This window comes from Haematobia irritans, chromosome 1, assembly GCF_050003625.1.
Source record: "Haematobia irritans isolate KBUSLIRL chromosome 1, ASM5000362v1, whole genome shotgun sequence".
NCBI lineage: Eukaryota > Metazoa > Arthropoda > Insecta > Diptera > Muscidae > Haematobia > Haematobia irritans.
This window is the reverse complement of record NC_134397.1, coordinates 203,846,651-203,870,025: the sequence shown is the minus strand read 5'-3', so window position 1 is coordinate 203,870,025 and position 23,375 is coordinate 203,846,651. Positions and strand designations below refer to the sequence as shown.

At 34.2% G+C, this 23,375-nt stretch overlaps 1 protein-coding gene across 1 annotated transcript; it reads right to left on the bottom strand.

Annotated features, from left to right (window-relative positions):
- Positions 1 to 423: 423 nt before the first annotated feature.
- LOC142222459 (facilitated trehalose transporter Tret1-2 homolog) lies at positions 424 to 21,740 on the bottom strand. The gene is made up of 7 exons (XM_075292614.1): positions 21,530 to 21,740; positions 12,593 to 12,710; positions 12,375 to 12,518; positions 4,180 to 4,236; positions 3,994 to 4,122; positions 3,681 to 3,925; positions 424 to 1,396 (listed from the first exon to the last, which is right to left on the bottom strand). Exons 1-7 carry the CDS (start codon positions 21,572 to 21,574, stop codon positions 626 to 628), a joined length of 1,509 nt encoding a protein of 502 aa, XP_075148729.1. The 5' UTR covers positions 21,575 to 21,740; the 3' UTR covers positions 424 to 625.
- Between the last annotated feature and the right edge of the window lie 1,635 nt (positions 21,741 to 23,375).

The window sequence follows — 23,375 nt, the reverse complement described above, 5'->3', positions numbered from 1 at the left end:
AATGTTCACGAAATTTACTATAAAAAGTGATTTTCGACCAAATTTACTAAAAAAGGTAAATTTCGATGAAATTTATATAAAAAAATCGATTTCTCCAAAATTTACTAGAAAACTTAATTTTGGAGAAATTTACTACAAAAAAAATAAAACACGAATTTCGACTAAATTTACTATAAAAAATTGAATTTCTACGAAATTTACTACAAGAATTGAATTTCGACTAAATTACTATAAAAATTGAATATCGACGATATTTACAATAAAACACGAATTTCGAAAAAATTTGCTATAAACAGTCAAGTTTGGCAAAATTTTCTATAAAAAGAGAATTTCGACAAAATTTATAAAAGATACAAATTTCGGCGAAATTTACTATAAAAAATTGAACTTCGACGAAATTTACCATAAAAATTGAATTTTGGTGAAATTTACTATAGGAATTGTATTTCGAAAAAATTTACTTTAAAATATGAATTTGGACGAAATTTACTATAAAATGTGAATTTCAACAAAATTTAGTTTATAATCTAAACCAATATTAAAAAAATTGTCTAAACTTATAAATATGTAAAAAAAATAAAGTCTCCACGAAAAATAACCCTCAAAACAAAACTCAATTCCCATTCTATTTACCATCTAACCATGTTTGTATCTGTGAGGCACTCTTGCCCTTTGTCTCCAATACCATAAAAGCCACATACAGGGTAGCCACAAGCATACAAATGGCAAAGAACCAAAATGTCATATCCGAACCCCATACCGTAATCATTGAACCAAATGTTTTGGTTACCAAAAAGACACAAAACCAATTGGACATAACGGTTAAAGCCACAGCTGTGGCCTTAACATCGGGTAAAAATAATTCACCCATCATAAGCCATGGTATGGGACCATAGCCCACTGAAAAGGTAATCATATACAAAACGACACATACCAATGGTAGCCAACCTATGGAGGAGACATCTTTACCCTCATCTTTCATATCGAAATAGGCTCCCAATATGGCCAAACAGATTGTCATTATTGTACTACTGAATAGCAATAAAGACTTACGACCAGCTCTCTCTATCAATAGAGAGGAGGTGAAAGTCATAACAACTTGAACGAAACCAACTATAATGGAACATATGGATGGATCTAAGGTACTACCAGCTGATTTGAATATGGGTACAGTGTAAAAGATGACAGCATTAACTCCAGAGAACTGTTGAAAGAACATCAGCAACATTGAGATAATTAATCCATTGCGAGCCGAACGTATACAAAAGACATCGGAGAATGAAGCATTACCACCGGCCTGATCCAATTCACTTTGGATTTGTTGAATGGCACTGCGTGAGTCACAATGACGACCCCATAACCATTTCAGAGCAAGGGCAGCATCACCACGACGTCCCTGAAAGTAAAAAAGAGAATAGAGAGAGTGAGAGAGAGAGAGAGAGAGAGAGAGAGAGAAAGAAAGATCTTGAGTATGTTCGTTAGAGTGAGAATGTTCGTCAGTGACAGCAAGTATTTGCGTGAGCTTGATTTACCAAATTGATTTACTGCCTATGTTTAGTTTGGAACCCCAATTTATTTTTACTAGAGCATTGCATCGGTCATATATTCTTGTGTTCGAGACCATCTCGAAGCCCAACAAGTAAGGTAGAGATTTGTAGTCGTTCCCGTTTGGACCGATGTTTGTAAGTTCGAATACAACCATAACTCGTTCTCGTTTGTGTTGTATGAAACGGTCAATCAAACAACTTCAGTCTTCGGGATCAAACACAACGAGTCAAATTGTTTTCGAAAACAAAGTGAAGGAATCGAGGATTTCGACTCTTTTTTTGCCCTCACGTAGTAACAATAACAACAACTTTTATATGTATTGTACGTTTCTTTAGTTGTAAGTTGATGGAAAGGCGCTTGTGTATGAAGTAAAAAAAAAAAATAACATAAAGTGGAAAAAACCTTCTGCATTTCTATGTAAAAAGGCATTAACAGCAAAACAAAATATTGCTCTAGTTTTTAGGAGAAACATTTGGGATGATATTTTTGGGCATTATAGTAAGTAATCGTTAAAAATGCAATTCACTTTTTCGTATAAAAAATAAGGGGCATTCGTATTTAAAGGAAATGAAACATTTTTCCTTTTCCTATAGAAATAAAATTTTGACAAAATTTTCATTAGAAATAAAATGTCGACAAAATTTTCTATTGAAATAAAATGTTCACAAAATTTTTTATAGAAATAAAATGTTGATACAATTTTCTAGAGAAATAAAATTTTGACCAAATTTTCTATAGAAATAAAATTTTGATTAAATTTCTATAGAAATAAAATGTTAATAATTTTCTATAGAAATAACATTTTTTTATAGATTTACTCGTTTGCGAATAAGTTCATTGTTCTTTACTTCTAAAAAAATTTCCCTGAAGACGAACATCGGAGATGTTTCGAAATATTGGATAATACTAAATAAAAATACAACTCAAAAAAACAACAACATCTGTTTTTATTCATATGACCTCAAACCGAACTATACAAATATAATGTTGACAAAATTTTCTACAGAAATAAAATTGTGACAAAATTTTCTATAGAAATACAATTTTGATAGAATTTTCTATAGAAATAGAATTTTGATAAATTTTTTTATAGATGTTAACAACTTTTTCTATAGAAATAAAATTTTGACAAATTTTCTATAGAAATAAAATTATGACAACATTTTTTATAGATAGATAGATTATAGATAGAAATTTTGATGAAAATTTTTATAGAAATAAAATTTTCACAAAGTTTTCTATAGAAATAAAATTTTGATAAAATTTTCTATAGAAATACAATGTTGATACAATTTTCTATACAAATAAAATTTTGATAAAATATGGCCCGTTTGCAATACCATCCGACCTACATCAATGACAACTACTTATGCCAAGTTTCAAGTCGATAGCTTGTTTCGTTCGGAAGTTAGCGTGATGTCAACAGACGGTCGGACGGACATGCGTAGATCGACTCAGAATTTCACCGCGACCCAGAATATATATACTTTATGGGGTCTTAGAGCAATATTTCGATGTATTACAAATGGAATGACAAACTTAATATACCCCCTTCCTATGGTGGATGGTATAAAAAACAGACAAAAAATACAAAAATAAATTTACTTTTGCTAGTTACATATAAAAACATAACAAATTTAAACATTTACCTTGTTAGAATTACTCATTTTATCGTCAATAAGCTTGACTATTAATTACACACTTATATCTAAAGAAACACAAACTGTATGACTTCTTTTCTCATTAAGCATGATTCCATTTTTTGTCATAACATACTCGAGAACTTTGCAAATTCCCGAAACTCCCGCTAAATGTTCGAGTAATCTCGATTATCCCGTTTCACTAATGCAATCGAATGTTTGCTTGCGACCGAGAATCGAAACAAATGCACAACTTCAATGATGTGACGTCACAACAACATTCACTCGATACTGAATTATTGGGTGTGATTCAAACCATGTCTCATTCATACATTTACATTCATTCGAACTGATTCGATCAAGCCAGTGTTCTCATTCTATTCATTCGATCAACGAAGATTATTCAGTCTTCTCGAACCGTTTCATGAGTGCGGTTGTGTGCGCTATGAATGAATGTTCTCATGCAATGCTCTAATTTTTACTTTAGCTTACCTTTTTCAAAAGATATGTAGGAGTCTCTGGTAAAAACATCATGCCTGCAAACAATGCTATTGGTACAGTTAGGCACAAAACACTCAATGTAGTCCATGTAACCATTGATCCAATAATGTAAACCAAAAGGATGCCAATCGATAAAGTCAATTGGAAGAGAGTACCCAAAGTGCCTCGTATACTGCTTTCGGCAATTTCCGATATATACATGGGAGCAACAACACAAAAACTACCAGTGGCCAATCCTAATAAAAAGGAGAAACTCCATAATAAATTATTGTATTTTTGCATTTTTTTTTTGTTTCATTCGTACCAATTGTGAATCGGGCAAAATAAAGAACAGCAGCTGAATTAGCAAAAATTGTTGCTGTCCATGCTAAAACAAAGGGGACATCCATAATCATAGCCGTATAGCGCCGACCAATAGCATCAGCAATATAACCTGGGAAAAGATTGTATTAAAAAGATTATTTTAAATAAACCATATTTTTTGTCTCACCTGTTGGTAGAGCTCCTAGAAATGCCCCAATGGCTAATAAAGAACTAACCCAGGTTTCTGAAATAAAGATACAATTTATTGAAATTATTATTTATTTATTTATTACAAGATTTACAATCATAATAAATTATGAAAATAAATATAAACAAGCATATACGGCCGTAAGTTCGGCCTGGCCGAATCTTATGTACCCTCCACCATGGATTGCGTAGAAACTTATACGAAAGACTGTCATCCACAATCGAATTACTTGGGTTGTGGTATCTTAAAACTTCTTAACATCGTTTTCTAAATTGTGAGTTAGTCCATACGTGGTATATATTAGACAAAAAGTTATGCATAGGTAAGTCTACAAATAATTACGAGTCGACATGAACTTTTGCACGGTACGTAGAGAGCCAGAATTGAAATATGGGGGTCGCTTATATGGGGGCTATATAGAATTATGAACTTGATGTAGACCAATTTTTCTGTGATTGGGGATCGATTTATATGAGGGCTATATATAACTATAGACCGATATGGACCTAGTTAGGCATGGTTGTAAACGGCCATATGCTAGCACAATGTACGAAATTTCAACTGACTCGGATGAAATTTGCTCCTCCAAGAGACTCCAAAAAACTCGGGATCGGTTTATATGGGGGCTATATATGATTATGGACTGATATGGACCACTTTTGGCATGGTTGTTAAATATCATATACTATCACCACGTACCAAATTTCAACAAGATCGGATGAAATTTGCTTCTCCAAAAGGCATCAGAGGTCAAATCTGGGGATCGGTTTATATGGGGGCTATATATAATTATGGAATGATATGAACAAATTCCTGCATGGTTGTTGGACACCATATACTAACATCACGTACCAAATTTCACCCGAATCGGATGAATTTTGCTCTTCCAAGGGGCTCCGGAGTAGAGGTGTGCACGTGAGTAATATTTTGCTCACGCTCACGCTCACGCACACTCACGACGGAGAAATATTATTCACGCACACTCACGCACGATATATTTTGGTAGGACTCACGCTCACGCACGCTCACGAAAAGAAAATTTGTACTCACGCACACTCACGCACGAAGATCTTTAAAATGTCGTGACTCACGAAAAATATCGTGACTCAAGAAAAATGTCGTGACTCACGAATAATTTTATGAGTGATTTACCTTTAGAATCTGACTGAAAACATGAGTATGGTTAAAATCGGTTGCGTTATAAAAATCTTACCACCTAGGATGTCACTAAAATTATAAATGAATTCAAATCGTAAGCATTTTATGTTCGTCAGCGGGATTATTTTCGTGAGCGTGTTTTTCCGAAATTCGTACTCACGCACACTCACGAAGATATTATTTTCGTGACTCACGCTCCCGCACGACATTTGGTTGGTTAATCACGCACATTCACGCCGTTGCCGCCAGCGTGAGTCACGCAAATGTGAACCAATTTTTGCATGGTCATTAGAGACCATATACTAACACCATGTACAAAATTTCAGCCGGATCGGATGAAATTTGCTTCTCTTAGAGGCTCCGCAAACCAAATCGGGGGATCGGTTTATATAAAGGCTATATGTGAACCAATTTTTGCATGGTCATTAGAGACCATATACTAACACCATGTACCAAATTTCAGCCGGATCGGATGAAATTTGCTTCTCTTAGAGGCTCCGCAAACTAAATCGGGGGATCGGTTTATATGGGGGCTATATATAATTATGGACCGATTTGGACCAATTTTTGCATGGTCATTAGAGAACATATAGTAATACCATGTACCAAATTTCAGCCGAATCGGATGAAATTTGCTTCTCTTAGAGGCTCCGCAAGCCAAATCGGGGGATCGGTTTATATGGGGGCTATATATAACTACGGGCCGATGTGGACCAATTTTTGCATGGTTGTTAGAGACCATATACTAACACCATGTACAAAATTTCAGCCGGATCTGATGAAATTTGCTCCTCTTACAGGACCCGCAAGCCAAATTTGGGGGTCCGTTTATATGGGGGCTATACGTAAAAGTGACCGATATGGCCTATTTGCAATACCATCCGACCTACATCAATTACAACTAATTGTGCCAAGTTTCAAATCGATAGCTTGTTTCGTTAGGAAGTTAGCGTAATTTCAACAGACGGACGGACATGCTCAGATTTACTCAGAATTTCACCACGACCCAGAATATATATACTTTATGGGGTCTTAGAGCAATATTTCGATGTGTTACAGGCACAAGTAGTTGTTATTGATGTTGGTCGAATGGTATTGCAAATGGGCTATATCGGTCCACTTTTACGTATAGCCCCCATATAAACGGACCCCCAAATTTGGCTTGCGGAGCCTCTAAGAGAAGCAAATTTCATCCGATCCGGCTGAAATTTGGCACATGGTGTCAGCATATGATCTCTAACAACCTTGCAAAAATTCATCCACATCGATGCATATATAGCCCCCATATAAACCAATCCCCAGATTTGACCTCCGGAACCTCTTGGAAGACCAAAATGCATCTGATGCAGTTGAAATTTAGTACGAGGTGTTAAAATATGGCCTCAAACACCCATGCAAAAATTGGTCGAAATCGGTCCATAATTGTATATAGTCCCCATATAAACCTATCCCCACATTTGACCTCCGGAGAGGTCAAAATTTATCCGATTCGGTTGAAATTTGGTACGTGATGTTAGTATATGGTATCCAACAACCATGCCAAAAGTGGTCCATATCAGTCCATAATCATTTATAGCCCCCATATAAACCGATCCCGAGGTTTGGTTTTGGAGCCTCTTGGAGGAGCAAATTTCATCCGAGTCAGTTGAAATTTGGTACATTGTGCTAGTATATGGCCATTAATAACCATGCCTAACTAGGCCCATATCGGTCTATAGTTATATATATCCCTCAGATAAATCGATCCCCAATCACACAAAAATTGGTCCATATCAAGTTCATAATTGTATATAGCCCCAATATAAGCGACCCTCATATTTTAATTCTGGGTCTCTACGTACGTGCAAAAGTCCATATCGATTCGTGATTATTTGTAGACTTACCTAAACATACCTTTTTTGTCTAGTATATACCACGTATGGACTAAATCACAATTTAGAAAACGATGTTAAGAAGTTTTAAGATACCACAACCCAAGTAATTCGATTGTGGATGACAGTCTTTCGTAGAAGTTTCTACGCAATCCATGGTGGAGGGTACATAAGCTTCGGCCTGGCTGAACTTACGGCCGTATATACTTGTTTTCCATCTCGATCAGGATAACATCCTTAGATGGCACTAAAACAACGTAAACCGCAATGACTAAAATCTCACGCCCAACATTATGTTGATGTTATGGCCCATGCGATTCTATTATTCTTCGGCCTGGCTGAACTTACTGCCGTATATACTTGTTGATTTAAAGAAATCGTCCTTAAATCAATTGAAATATTGAATCTTTAGATTTAAGATAAAAACGCTTCAAATATAGTCTAAGACTTATTTAGAGGATTTAGCAACTTTGGTTTAAAGTTTTTTTTTTTTTTTTGGAATTAAGAAAATATTTTTTACTTCGAAGTATCCGTTATAATTTGGATTTTTAAACTGGCATATGTTTGTACGTGAATAGGTTTATTAATATACCGGAAAAATAGAATGAATATTCGATAAATCTGAGATCTGTATCCTAATTTTAATTTTATAGATCCTAGATTTAAAGGTCGCAAAAACATTTCCTTATTTTAAAGAACCCGATTCTTTGGCTCAATACATAAATCCTTAAAGTCTTAGGTCAACATCTTTGGATCCAAGTAAACTTTTTTAAGTGTAGTCTCTCACAAGTACTCACTACTGTCCTTTATTTCAAGGATATCAATTGAATAAAGGACAATGTCATTAACATATCAGCACTTCATATAACTTAACAAGCTTATCTCGCCCATTGACATAATGAAAACGTAACTAGTAACTAAGTAGTGATTCCCTCTATTTCTTAGGTAAATAAACCTCTTGTCAATGTAATTGAGTTAGTTAAAATTCTTCAAGTTGTATTGATTTGTAAACTTGATTCGCAATAACATTTGAGAGTAAACAAGTTTACTAGTTAGGAACAATCACTAGATAACTAGAAGACTTACTCATCGTTGATACACTTGGTAATCAATGGATGACACTTACAAAATTTTGTATGGTCATGTTTTAAAAAGTTAATAGTGAATTTACAATATCTTTAATGATTATTTCTTTAAATCAAAGACCTGAAACTTTAAAGATGGGACGTGAATTCAGTGTTTTGGATATGAATGAAAAAATTTTGTGATAGTTTGACAAATAATTAATTTTTATAATTTTTTATGATTTTTAATGCATTCTGACGCTCGTCTGAAACCCTTGACCTCAAATATTTTTAAAATTTCGTAATTTTTCTAGAATAAATTTAGAAATGTTTTCTACAAAATTTAAATAATTTGTACCATTTTATTAATCCTTACTCTGTTTTTAACATATTTGAAACAAAAAAAGCTACAATTACCCTTTACAAATATGAAAAAAAGCGAGTTGTAAAAAAATTGAATTAAAAGAACTTCCTGAGTAGTTAAAATAAAGATCATATTTGGAAGAACATTTTTGGAAGTGGTTTTAAAGTTGTACCTTTAGAAGTACTTCCAAATATTTTTGCTGGGATATTATTGCAACATTATTTATTTTGAAAAATCTGTCCTTAACATTGTGTAAATCGAGTATCCTTAAATTTAGGTTGCTTAATCTTAAGGCCAATTTTATTTTTCACTTTGCGTCGTTAGATTTTCAAAGTTGCGTTATTATCTATCTCCAATATTTGCATAGTTTGCATACAAACTCATAATTCACTTTGCGTCGTTTCAGTTTGCGTCGTGTTTTTTGGAACGCAAAGCGAGGTCTAGGTGTATTATGAATTATTTTATGATAAATTCGAATTTAGGAAACTTTTTAACTTCTTAATTTTTTTTTTCGCCAAAAAAGTAGTGAAAATTTTATTTTTAATACTTCCTAATCCTTTTCTGTAACGTTTGAATTAAAATATTTTGAAAAATTCGCAATATTTCTTGAAGGGAGCCACTGTGGTGCAATGGTTAGCATGCACACCTTGCATACACAAGGTCGTGGGTTCGATTCCTGATTCGACCGAACACCAAAAAGTTTTTCAGCGGTGGATTATCCCACCTCAGTAATGCTGGTGACATTTCTGAGGGTCTCAAACTTCTCCAAGTGGGTTCACTGCAATGTGGAACGCCCTTCGGACTCGGCTATAAAAAGGAGGTCCCTTGTCATTGAGCTTAAGATGGAATCGGGCAGCACTCAGTGATAAGAGAGAAGTTCACCAATGTGGTATCGTAATGGACTGAATAATCTAAGTGAGCCTGATACATCGGGCTGCCACCTAACCTAACCTATATGGGGGCTATAACAGGTTGGCTGATAAGTCCCCGGTCTAACAAAGAAAAACACATTTTTTTGTCAAAATTCGTTTTTATTATTCAACATAGTTCCCTTCAAGAGCGATGCAACGAAACGACCTTCCAATTTTTTGATACCATTTTGGTAGTACTCCTTCGGTTTTGCCTCAAAATAGGCCTCAGTTTCGGCGATCACCTCTTCATTGCAGCCAAATTTTTTCCCTGCGAGCATCCTTTTGAGGTCTTAGAACAAGAAAAAGTCACTGGGGGCCAGATCTGGAGAATACGGTTGGTGGGGAAGCAATTCGAAGCCCAATTCATGAATTTTTGCCATCGTTCTCAATGACTTGTGGCACGGTGCGTTGTCTTGGTGGAACAACACTTTTTTCTTCTTCATATGGGGCCGTTTTGCCGCGATTTCGACCTTCAAACGCTCCAATAACGCCATATAATAGTCTCTGTTGATGGTTTTTCCCTACTCAAGATAATCGATAAAAATTATTCCATGCGAATCCCAAAAAACAGAGGCCATTACTTTGCCAGCGGACTTTTGAGTCTTTCCACGCTTCGGAGACGGTTCACCGGTCGCTGTCCACTCAGCCGACTGTCGATTGGACTCAGGAGTGTAGTGATGGAGCCGTGTTTAATCTATTGTCACATATCGACGGAAAAACTCGGGTGTATTACGAGCTAACAGCTGCAAACACCGCTCAGAATCATCAACACGTTGTTGTTTTTGGTCAAATGTGAGCTCGCGCGGCACCCATTTTGCACAGAGCTTCCGCATATCCAAATATTGATGAATGATATGACCAACACGTTCCTGTGATATCTTTAAGGCCTCTGCTCTGCTCGATCAACTTCATTTTACGGTCATTCAAAATCATTTAAGGAAAATTAAAATATATTTGAAATTTCAAAACAGTAACATTTAAAATAAAATCTTGGGCATTACAAGACATTTTTTCAGAGCGCACTCTCGCGTAATCATTTAAAAATTAAAACTTTAAACGTTGTTTATAATGTTTTTGCTTCTCTAATATTTAGTTACTTACACTCAAAAAGCAAGTTTACTTGGATCCAAAGATTTTGACCTTCCCTTAAGGATTTTGGTAATGATTCCGAGCCAAAGATGTGGCTTCTTTAAAATAAAGACATTTTTTAGCGACCTATCTGGCTTTAAATCTAGGACCAATAAAATTGAAATTAGGATACATATCTCACGTACAAACAAATGCCAGTTTAAAAATCCAAATTATAACAGATACTTCAAAGTAAAGAATGTTTTCTTAATTTCAAAAAAATACCTTAAACCAAATACGCTAAATCCTCAAAATAAGTGTTAGACTATATTTGAAGCGTTTTTATCTTAAATCTAAAGTTTCAATGTTTCAGTTAATTTAAGGACAATTTCTTTAAACCAAAAATGTGTTTCTTTACTTTAAGGAAAATTAGCCTTTTTGCCAAAGACATGCGACTTTAACGGAGGGACGCAAATTAACAAAATTTGTGTCCTAAATTAAAAAAAAAAAAAAAAAAAAAAAAAAACAAGTAAGGAAAGTCTAAAGTCGGGCGGGGCCGACTATATTATACCCTGCACCACTTTGTAGATCAAAATTTTTGATACCATATCACATCCGTCAAATGTGTTGGGGCAATATATAAAGGTTTTCCTAAATACATACATTTAAATATCACTCGATCTGGACAGAATTTGATAGACTTCTATAAAATCTATATCACTCAGCAAAAAAATATGGGAAACGTTTAAATCTGAAGTAATTTCAAGGAAACTTCTCTAATGTTTACTATCTACTTTCTGTGCAAAATTTCAACCAAATTGGGCCAAAACTCTGGCTTTTAGGACCATATTAGTGCATATCGGGCGAAAGATATATATGGGAGCTATATCTAAATCTGAACCGATTTCTTCCAAAATCAATAGGGTTCTATTCTGACCCAAATTGGGAACATGTGCCAAATTTGAAGGCGATTGGACTTAAATTGCGACCTAGACTTTGATCACAAAAATGTGTTCACAGACAGACGGACGGACGGACGGACAGACGGACATGGTTATATCGACTCAGGGACCCACCCTGAGCATTATTGCCAAAGACACCATGTGTCTATCTCGTCTCCTTCTGGGTGTTACAAACATATGCACTAACTTATAATACCCTGTTCCACAGTGTGGCGCAGGGTATAAAAAAAAAACTTTGAAGCAAAGATTATAAACTTTATTTTACACACAAAAAAGTTTTTTTCTGATTCAATCACGAAATTAATTGATCCAATTAATGTTTTAATTGAAACGTCTTCAATCAAAGAAATGATAGTATCAATTAAAAAATTAATTGAAGGTCTATTAAAAATTAATTGATCCAATTAAAAAATTAATTGAAGGTCAATTAAAAATTAATTGATACTATTAATTTTTGTGATTGATTTTTGTCTCAATTAAAAAGTTTGTTGATTCAATTAAATTTTTAATTGAATATTTTTTAAAACTCAATTAAAATTTTAATTGGGAAATTTTTCGTGAATTTTTTTTTCTGTGTAATTAATATTTCATTATTTTAAAGAAATTTTTCCTTAATATTTTGTTAATTTCGCATCCTAAAATGTAGGTTGCGTAATCTTCAACTCACGTAATAATTTTTTTCGCTCTACCATAAACCCTAACTATGCAAATTAATGCAGATATTTTTGTAGAATATAAAATAGTTTATTTACTTGTATTGACAAAATTTTACTTACGCTGATTTAATGTCAATTGTAATCCATGAGATCCATCGGTAGCATTGCTCGTAGTTGTGTTAGCATTTGGATCCACACTTATCTGTGGTAGAACTGGTGATGTCCATGCCAAAGCCGTACCTGCAGAGACAGCTCCCAAGCACACTGTAAACAAGGCACAACCGAAAGAATTATTTTATTTTACATTTTATTAAAAAAAAAACGATTATTTAATTTACCCACAAAAGCTGCAAAATATTGCATTTTCTTCGATGTTCTACAAGTATTGCCATCTTGTAGTGGATCATATAACATAGGATTCCTTGCGGCGAGATCACGTTCTTCTTGACTAACAGTCTGAAAATTAAAAAAAAAAAAGAATATCGTATTACTTAAAACTGTAAGCATTTGAAGTTAATACGCCGAAAAAAAAGAATTGTACTATTAACGGTTGGTGTCAACGAAATTTATGATATGAGTATAACGAAATCAATCGTTGCTTTAACGAATTTGTACATTGTTTCAATATTAACGTTGGGATTCATTAACACAATGAACATTTTTCGCTTAACAGGTTGGCTGACTTATCAGCCGGTCTAACAAAGAAAAACACTTTTTTTTGACAAAATTCGTTTTTATTATTCAACATAGTTCCCTTCAAGAGCGATCCAACGATTATAACGACCTTCCAATTTTTTGATACCATTTTGGTAGTACTCCTTTGCCTCAAAATAGGCCTCAGTTTCGGCGATCACCTCTTCATTGCAGCCAAATTTTTTCCCTGCGAGCATCCTTTTGAGGGTCTGAGAACAAGAAAAAGTCGCTGGGGGCCAGATCTGGAGAATACGGAGGGTGGGGAAGCAATTCGAAGCCCAATTCATGAATTTTTGGCATCGTTCTCAATGACTTGTGGCACGGTGCGTTGTGTTGGTGGAACAACACTTTTTTCTTCTTCATATGGGACCGTTTTGCCGCGATTTCGACCTTCAAACACTCCAATAACGCCGTATAATAGTCACTGTTTATGGTTTTTCCCTTCTCAAGATAATCGATAAAAAGTATTCCATGTGAATCCCAAAAAACAGGGGCCATTACTTTGCCAGCGGACTTTTGAGTCTTTCCACGCTTCGGAGACGGTTTACCGGTCGCTGTCCTCTCAGCCGACTGTCGATTGGACTCATGGAGCCATGTTTCATGCATTGTCACATATCGACGGAAAAACTCGGGTGTATTACGAGTTAACAGCTGCAAACACCGCTCAGAGTCATCAACACGTTGTTGTTTTTGGTCAAATGTGAGCTCGCGCGGCACCCATTTTGCACAGAGCTTACGCATATCCAAATATTGATGAATGATATGACCAACACGTTCCTTTGATATCTTTAAGGCCTCTGCTCTGCTCGATTAACTTCATTTTACGGTCATTCAAAATCATTTTGTGGATTTTTTTTATGTTTTCGTCGGTAACCACCTCTTTCGGGCATCCACTGCGTTCACCGCCCTCCGTGGTCATTTCACCACGCTTGAATTTTGCATACCAATCAATTATTGTTGATTTCCTTGGGGCAGAGTCCGGAAACTCATTATCAAGCCAAGTTTTTGCTTCCACCGCATTTTTTCCCTTCAGAAAACAGTATTTTATCAAAACACTTTTTTTCGCAATAACAAAAGTTGCTTCACAAAAGACGCTCTATCTCAAAAACTAATTGACTTACAGACGTCAAATTTTGACACGAATCATTTGAAGGTTGGTACTATATAAAAATAATATGCATTTAATACTAGCGACGCCATCTATGTGCCAGACCGTTAACCTATTTTTATTGTTAAACAGTTTTTAACTCATTGAAAAAAATTTTAAATTTCCTATTAAAAATATGAAAGAAATTGAATTAAAAGAACTTCCTGTGTATTTAAAATAAAGTTTATCTTGGGGGAGAACATTTTTGGAAGTGCTTTTAAAGTTGTGCCTTTGGAAGAACTTCCATGTTTTTTTTTTTATTTGCTGGTAATTAATTGTAAATAACTGACTCAACTTATTCACTAAGCTTATGATAAATACACAATAAATCCTAAAATAAGATAAACAATTTTGGTTTATTTTTGTTGCTCTTAAAAAAGGAACAAAAATAGTAGGAAATTCCTTCGATTACGAATAGATTGGATACAGTTTAGCCATTTGGCGTCTATGAGCACGTGCTGCGTGCCAAAATATTCCACTTATTTTAAGACCATAATTACATTCTGAGTTTCTTCGGTTCTATTCTCTTGTGTTTGTTTTTATTTTATTTTATTTATTTTTTTTTCATTGACTGTAATCTGCAATATCTTCTTTTGTACCATATTTGTATTGAAATGTTTTGTTTTGATTGTTCTCACTTGTGTACTGAACTTGATCTATGACTAAATTACTTAGGGGGTAAAGTCCACATACATATAATCGTGGCATCTTAAATGTGAAAAATTTCTTTGACATAGGAATTGAAATTAGGAATCGGAAGTGAATATTGATTGATGGATGTTTTTGTTGTCAATATTTATACCCTTCACCACTACTGTGGTACAGGGTATAATAAGTTTGTGCATTTGTATGTAACGCCAAGAAGGAAAAGTCTGAGACCCATCGTTTAGTATACCGATCGTCTTAGAATTAAATTCTGAGTCGATTTAGCGATGTCCGTCTCTCTGTCTGTCTGTCTGTCCGTCTGTCTGTCTGTTGATGTTTTATGTTTTATTTATTTATGTCTATGGGCATTGACCCTTACAGACTTGCTTAACCTAAAAGTAATATAAATCTAAAATATTTACAAACATATTCAAAGGAAATGAAAAATCAATTTCACATTTAGAATTCAAAACATTAAATTCCTTTAAAGATCTAATCAATGGTTCATTACATGCATAGTTACATCTATGAAGATAAATTTTAAAGTATTCATGACAACGCAGTTGTCTGACTGGGACATTAAAAGCAATTTTACTTAGAAGAAGAGGGCAATCTATTTTTCCATTGATCAAGTTATATAAGAACATTACAGAACTTTTAGCTCGTCTATTCGCCAACGTTTCCAAATGTATAAGTCTACAACGTGTCTCATATATTGGAAGAGGATCTGCAAAATTAATATTCCTGAGCGCAAATTTAATAAATTTCTTCTGAAGTCTTTCAATTCTATCAATGTGAGTGTTATAAACAGGATTCCACACTATAGACGCATACTCAAGCTTAAAGCGCACAGATGCAGAATACAAAACTTTAAGAGTATAGGGATTGCTAAACTCGCTGCAATTTCTTTTAATAAATGCCAAAGTCGTATAAGACTTCCGCAAAACATAATCAATATGAGAGTTAAATTCTAATTTCGGATCAAAATAAATACCCAGATCTATTTTTCTATCAACTTTCTGCAGTGCAACATTATTAATATAATACGAAGCATTAATTAAACTGTTCTTTCTTGTAAACGGAAGGCAATTGCATTTCAAAACATTGAGTGGTAATCTGTTATCTTCCACCCAACAGGCCACTCTATCAATGTCCTCTTGTAACAATCGATAACTACTCACACGCACAGAAAAACCATGTTTGGACATGGTTGCCGCATCCATTTAATGCTTATCTAGAGCATGTAATTGCCGCGAAAACCATGCATTTTGTCTTTGTAAAAATAGTTTTCGAGCGGAGAAAAATGTATGGTGGCAATAAGCATTTGAATGGTTCTCAAATACCGCAAACATGTTCTATCATTTAAATGATAGAATTTGAGACCATTAAATGGTCGGGAAAATCATGTACCTGACCATTCAATTTTTTTTACTTTTTTACAGGGAAAAAGGTATTTTTATAGGTTAAGTATAGATATGTCTAGAACCATTACATGGCCATAAAGACCATTTACATTTTTTTCGTGACCATTTAATTTTTTAACTTTTTTGCAGCGAAAAGAATTTTATAAAAACATTGAGCAGGTACACACGGTTTTCATTTTGCGCGTCAGTCACGTGTTGATTGTTTCTTGGAATGGACGGATAATACGGATTTACTGTGTTTTGTGTTAATTTATTTATTCATAAGTGGCACGTGGTTTTATGTGAACACAAAAAAGGAAAGTGTAATTGAAAAATATACCTGTTTTTTGTTCTGAATTTTGCTATATGGATAATTTATTTTTATTTGCAGTTACATGATGTCTGCGTTTGTACATTTGATGGGCACACGATGTAAATATGGAATTATTACTTATTGTTGAAATTGAAATAAAATAGTGTGTGTAAAAATATGTGATGTTTGCTTGCACGACATTATAAATGCAAACAAACAATGAATTAGTTTATAAATAAATAAAAACAAATAAATAAAGTTAATTTTGTGTTTTCTTTACTCAAGTGGTGTCCTTTTTTCGACGATGAAAAAAGTTTTTTCATAAAGATCAAAACATTTTAGGTTGTGACCATGTTCTTTTAACTAGAAGAAAAACATTTTGAATGAATACCATAACATTTTAAATCGTGACCATTGTATTTTCATTCAAACAAAATTCTTTTTATCAATATAATAACATTTTAGATGAGGACAATTATATTTTTCTTGGAACCATGTTCACTGAGCCAACATGGTTGCAGGTTAAAATGTTACATGGTCGCCGCAAAAATAGCTCCTATCATATTATTTTGCTCTTCGAATATGATTGTGACAATCATGTTTCTTCTCTGCGTGCACATCAGAAACATTTAAAAAACATTTTGACATCATCGGCATAAATAAGGCATTTAGAATTGTGAAAACACGAACAAATATCATTTATAAACAAAACAAATAACAATTCCCAGTGGTAAAAAACGTCATTACCAAATCGATTACATCCTACCGATTTTATGGAGACAACTACTCCACATTCCCGATCAATTTTCCGTATTACTTTTACGTTGACGTGTCATAGGCAGTCAAGTACTTCCCAATCCACATGACAAAGTAAACGAAAACATAATGATATCCCATTACAACGTCATTACCGATGCGTAAGGGTTATGGATGCCGAGTATTGAATATTGTGTTTTACTCAGTAATAGGAACGATGGAACAGAACAGTTTTACTTTGTATTTGTAACAGTAATCTAGAGCTAAACACCCCCCCATTTACCCCCCGATTCGTTGGTAAACTATAAAAGGATGATGATATTTTATAGTTTTTCCTAAAAATATGCCACAAATAATTTTTGAAGTAACTACTTTTCATTGGTTTTATATATAACATCAATATATATTTTATAATAAGATTTAAAAACAACATTTAAGAATAAGGCTATTATGTAATACTATTGTAATAATTAATATCTATATACTTATTTATGACATTTTTGTTTTTTTACGCAATCTTTCTGGAAATGGGGACCCTTAAAATTTTTGAAAGACTTCCGATATCCGCTTACAGTACAGTACACTACCTTGCGGGACACCTGAAGAATTTGTATTTTTGATGTATTTTTGTGTGCAAAGTACAGCTCGCAGTTTTAGTCCGATTGTCCTAAAATTTGGTATAGGGTCCTGTTTCGGCTCAAAGACGATCCCTATTGATTTTGGGAAAAATCCTTCAGATTTAGATATAGCTGCCATATATATTTTTCACCGATCTGCTCATAATTGGCGTGTATATCAACCGATCTTCCTCAAATTCCGTACATCCGAATATTTTATGAGTCTCGAAAAACTTGCACAATATCAGCCAAATCGGTTCAGATTTAGATATAGCTCCCATATATAGCTTTCGCCCGATTTACACTCATTTCCCACAGAGGCCATTTTTTTGCTCCGATTTAGTTGAAATTTTGCACAGGGAGTAGAATTAGCATTGTAGCTATGCGTGCCAAATTTGGTTGAAATCGGTTCATATTTAGATATAGCTCCCATATATAGCTTTCGCCCGATTTACACTCAAATGACCACAGAGGCCAATTTTTAACTCCGATTTAGTTGAAATTTTGCACAGAGAGTAGAATTAGCATTGTAGCTATGCGTGCCAAATTTGGTTGACATCGGTTCAGATTTATATATAGCTCCCATATATATGTTTTTCTGATTTCGACAAAAATGGTAAAAATACCAACATTTTGCTTGTTAAATCGCCACTGCTTAGTCGAAAAGTTGTAAAAATTACTCTAATTTTCCTAAACTTCTAATACATATATATCAAGCGATAAATCATAAATAACCTTTTGCGAAGTTTCCTTAAAATTGCTTCAGATTTAAATGTTTCCCATATTTTTATACCCTTCATCACTTCTGTGGTACAGGGTATAATAAGTTTGTGCATTTGTATGTAACGCCAAGAAGGAAAAGTCTGAGACCCATCGTTTAGTATACCGATCGTCTTAGAATTAAATTCTGAGTCGATTTAGCGATGTCCGTCTGTCTGTCTGTCTGTCCGTCTGTCTGTCTGTTGATGTATTTTTGTGTGCAAAGTACAGCTCGCAGTTTTAGTCCGATTGTCCTAAAATTTGGTATAGGGTCCTGTTTCGGCTCAAAGATGATCCCTATTGATTTTGGAAAAAATCGGTTCAGATTTAGATATAGTTGCCATATATATTTTTCACCGATCTGGTCATAATTGGCGTGTATATCAACCGATCTTCCTCAAATTCCGTACATCCGAATATTTTATGAGTCTCGAAAAACTTGCACAATATCAGCCAAATCGGTTCAGATTTAGATATAGCTCCCATATATAGCTTTCGCCCGATTTACACTCATTTGCCCACAGAGGCCATTTTTTTGCTCCGATTTAGTTGAAATTTTGCACAGAGAGTAGAATTAGCATTGTAGCTATGCGTGTCAAATTTGGTTGAAATCGGTTCATATTTAGATATAGCTCCCATATATAGCTTTCGCCCGATTTACACTCAAATGACCACAGAGGCCAATTTTTTGCTCCGATTTAGTTGAAATTTTGCACAGGGAGTAATTAGCATTGTAGCTATGCGTGCCAAATTTGGTTGAAATCATTTCAGATTTAGATATAGTTCCCATCTATAGCTTTCGCCCGATTTACACTCATATGACCACAGAGGCCAATTTTTAACTCCGATTTAGTTGAAATTTGACACAGGAAGTAGAATTAGCATTGTAGCTATACGTGCCAAATTTGGTTGAAATCGGTTCAGATTTAGATATATCTCCCATATATAGCTTTCGCCCGATTTACACTCATATGACCACAGAGGCCAATTTTTAACTCCGATTTATTTGTAATTTTGCACAGGGAGTAGAATTAGCATTGTAGCTATGCGTGCCAAATTTGGTTGAAATCGGTTCAGATTTAGATATATCTCCCATATATAGCTTTCGCCCGATTTACACTCATATGACCACAGAGGCCAATTCTTAACTCCGATTTAGTTGAAATTTGACACAGGAAGTAGAATTAGCATTGTAGCTATGCGTGCCAAATTTGGTTGACATCGGTTCAGATTTAGATATATCTCCCATATATAGCTTTCGCCCGATTTACACTCATATGACCACAGAGGCCAATTTTTAACTCCGATTCAGTTGAAATTTTGCACAGGGAGTCGAATTAGCATTGTAGCTATGCATGCCAAATTTGGTTGACATCGGTTCAGATTTAGATATACCTCCCATATATATGTTTTTCTGATTTCAACAAAAATGGTCAAAATACCAAAATTTTGCTTGTTAAATCGCCACTGCTTAGTCGAAAAGTTGTAAAAATTACTCTAATTTTCCTAAACTTCTAATACATATATATCAAGCGATAAATTTTGCGAAGTTTCCTTAAAATTGCTTCAGATTTAAATGCTTCCCATATTTTTTGTACTAACATTGTGTTCCACCCTAGTGCATTAGCCGACACAAATTTTGAGTCTATAGATTTTGTAGATTTTGTAGTCTATCAAATTCTGTCCAGATCGAGTGGTATTTAAATGTATGTATTTGGTACAAACCTTTATATATAGCCCCCAACACGTTTGACGAATGTGATATGGTATCGAAAATTTAGATCTACTAAGTGGTGCAGGGTATAATATAGTCGGCCCCGCCCGACTTTAGACTTTCCTGACTTGTTTTTTACTAACATTGTGTTCCACCCTAGTGCATTAGCCGACTTAAATTTTAAGTCTATAGATTTTGTAGAAGTCTATCAAATTCTGTCCAGATCGAGTGTATGTATTTGGGACAAACCTTTATATATAGCCCCCAACACATTTGACAGATGTGATATGGTATCGAAAATTTAGATCTACAAAGTGGTACAGGGTATAATATAGTCGGCCCCGCCCGACTTTAGACTTTCCTTACTTGTTTAAAATAATTTTTGAGCGGATAAAAATATATGTTGGCAATAAGCATTTAAATGGTTCTCAAATGCCGCAAACATGTTCTATTATTTGCCGCATCCATTTAATGCTTATCTAGAGTATGTAATTGCCACGAAAACCATGTATTTTGTCTTTGTAAAAATAGTTTTCGAGCGGAGAAAAATGTATGGTGGCAATAAGCATTTGAATGGTTATCAAATACCGCAAACATGTTCTATCATTTAAATGATAGAATTTGAGACTATTAAATGGTCGGGAAAATCATGTACCTGACCATTCAATTTGTTTTACTTTTTGTATAGTTACATTTGTTTGCTCTAAAAAAGCTTTGTTAATATATCGCAAACAAAATAGAGATATGTATCTTAACTAATATTAATATTATAGGACATAGATTTAAAGCTGGACTGCTTACTAAAAATGTCTTTACTTTAATGAAACAGCATCTTTAGCTCGGAATAAATTCCATCCGTAAAAATCTTTGGAGCCAACGAAACTTTTTTGAGTACTATGGATCACATCCAAGATCCATGGTGGAGGGTATTTCAGATTCGGTTCGAGTCAATACTGCAGCATTTATGTGTTTTTGGCTATACAAAATTTTTTGTAGCAAAACAAATGAAGGAAAACGTGATCACTTGCACGAATATACTAAAATAAACTTTTTCACATGAATGCAAAAGTAAAATATATAACAATTTCAAAATAAAAATATTCTTGTAAAATTTGAAATAAATGTGAAATAAAGGGGGTGTGTTTCTCGATGAGTATACATATTGGGGGCTGGGTATGTGGACTATAAAAAAATAATAATGATAATAATATTAAAAAGAATACTATACCTGCCACCAACGGGCCATGGCAGCCACCACTTTATCCGAATCCATAGCGGGTCCTTGGAGGACAAGAATATCAAGAGGTTTATTGAGGTAAAATCAGTTATATAATTTTAATTTTAACTTTTAATAAAGTTAAAATCTATACACACACCTCACAATATATATATTTTTTTACGAAATATAAATGGATTATTTTTTTTATTAATATAAAGAATTTTTTTATTAGTAAATTTGTCGAAATATCATCACTATTGGCATATTAAAAAATTCTTTGCATTTTCACCAACAAAATTGAACTTTAAATTTAGTCTCTATCTTTATATTTCAAGTTCACGGTCTTATGGGCACTTTGTTTCTTAAATAAATTTTAATTTTTTCCGCCTTTTTGTTAGAACAAAAGTTGTTTGTCTTGTCGTGTAATTGCCTCGATCTCTGCGAGAAGACTAAAATTTTTCAAATAGGTTTTGAGTGCAAAAAAAAAATGTTAAAATTAATTTTCGAACATACGTGCGCTCTATTTCAGAGACATCTTCTTGTATGCAAACTGCATGTATCTATTCTTCGATATTTCTTTTTATTTTTTGCATTTTCTTTTCCTTTCAATGCACTTTAATTTGTAGAGATTTCATTTAATTCAATACTATTTTAATTTAGTTGTCATTCTATTGCATTTCTTGTAAAGGGTGGTTAAAATTTCAAGGGCCGATGTTGATTTTGAATAAAACACAAACTATTTAGGAAATTATTGTAATTTTATTTTATTATGATATATTAGTATTACTCAATTATGTATGGAACAAAATATCGGCCAAATGGGCGCCGCGACTTCGGTGGCACACCTTCATCCGATGGTCCAAATTTTCGATGACGCTGAGGCATAATGGAGGTTCTATGCCGTTAATGTGCCGAATTATCTCATCCTTTAGCTCTTGAATTGTTGCTGGCTTATCGACGTACACATTTTCTTTCAAATAACCCCAAAGAAAAAAGTCCAACGGTGTCAAATCACATGATCTTGGAGGCCAATTGACATCGCCATTACGTGAGATAACACGGCCATTGAATTTGTTGCGCAAAAGAGCCATTGTTTCGTTAGCTGTGTGGCAAGTGGCACCATCCTGCTGAAACCACATATCGTCCACATCCATATCTTCCAATTCGGACCAAAAAAAGTTCGTTATCATTTCACGATAGTGAACACCATTCACAGTAACTGCCAGACCGGCCTCATTTTGGAACAAATACGGCCCGATGATGCCGCCAGCCCATAAACCGCACCAAACAGTCACTCTTTGTGGGTGCATTGGTTTTTCGACAATCACTCTTGGATTCTCATTCGCCCAAATGCGGCAATTCTGTTTATTGGCGAATCCACTGAGGTGAAAATGTGACTCATCACTGAAGATGATTTTCTTCGAAAATTGATCATCCACTGTTGCCATTTCTTGGAACCATTTAACACGTTGTTGGATTGCGTATCTCTCCATGGTTCAAATTGAGTAAGTCTGAAATAGAGAAATGACAAATAAAATTCGGAAAAAAACAAGGCGTTTAGGTGTGGTTCACATTCAACATCGGCCCTTACAATTTAACCACCCTTTATGTTCCTCAGGTTGTGAGCATCGTTTTTTCAATCAAAATCAATAAAATGTATCATAAACAAATTAGGATTTTAATTGTTGTTGACATTAATTGTTCATACATTTGTTTATAGTTTTATGATTTTTTTCCCATATCAATATGATTCAAAGTGGATTTAAAAAAAATCAACATAGTCAGATTCCATCAACGAATGACGTTTTCTGACTTCTAAGCACGGAAGTGTTACATGACTTTGAATTAAACTCAA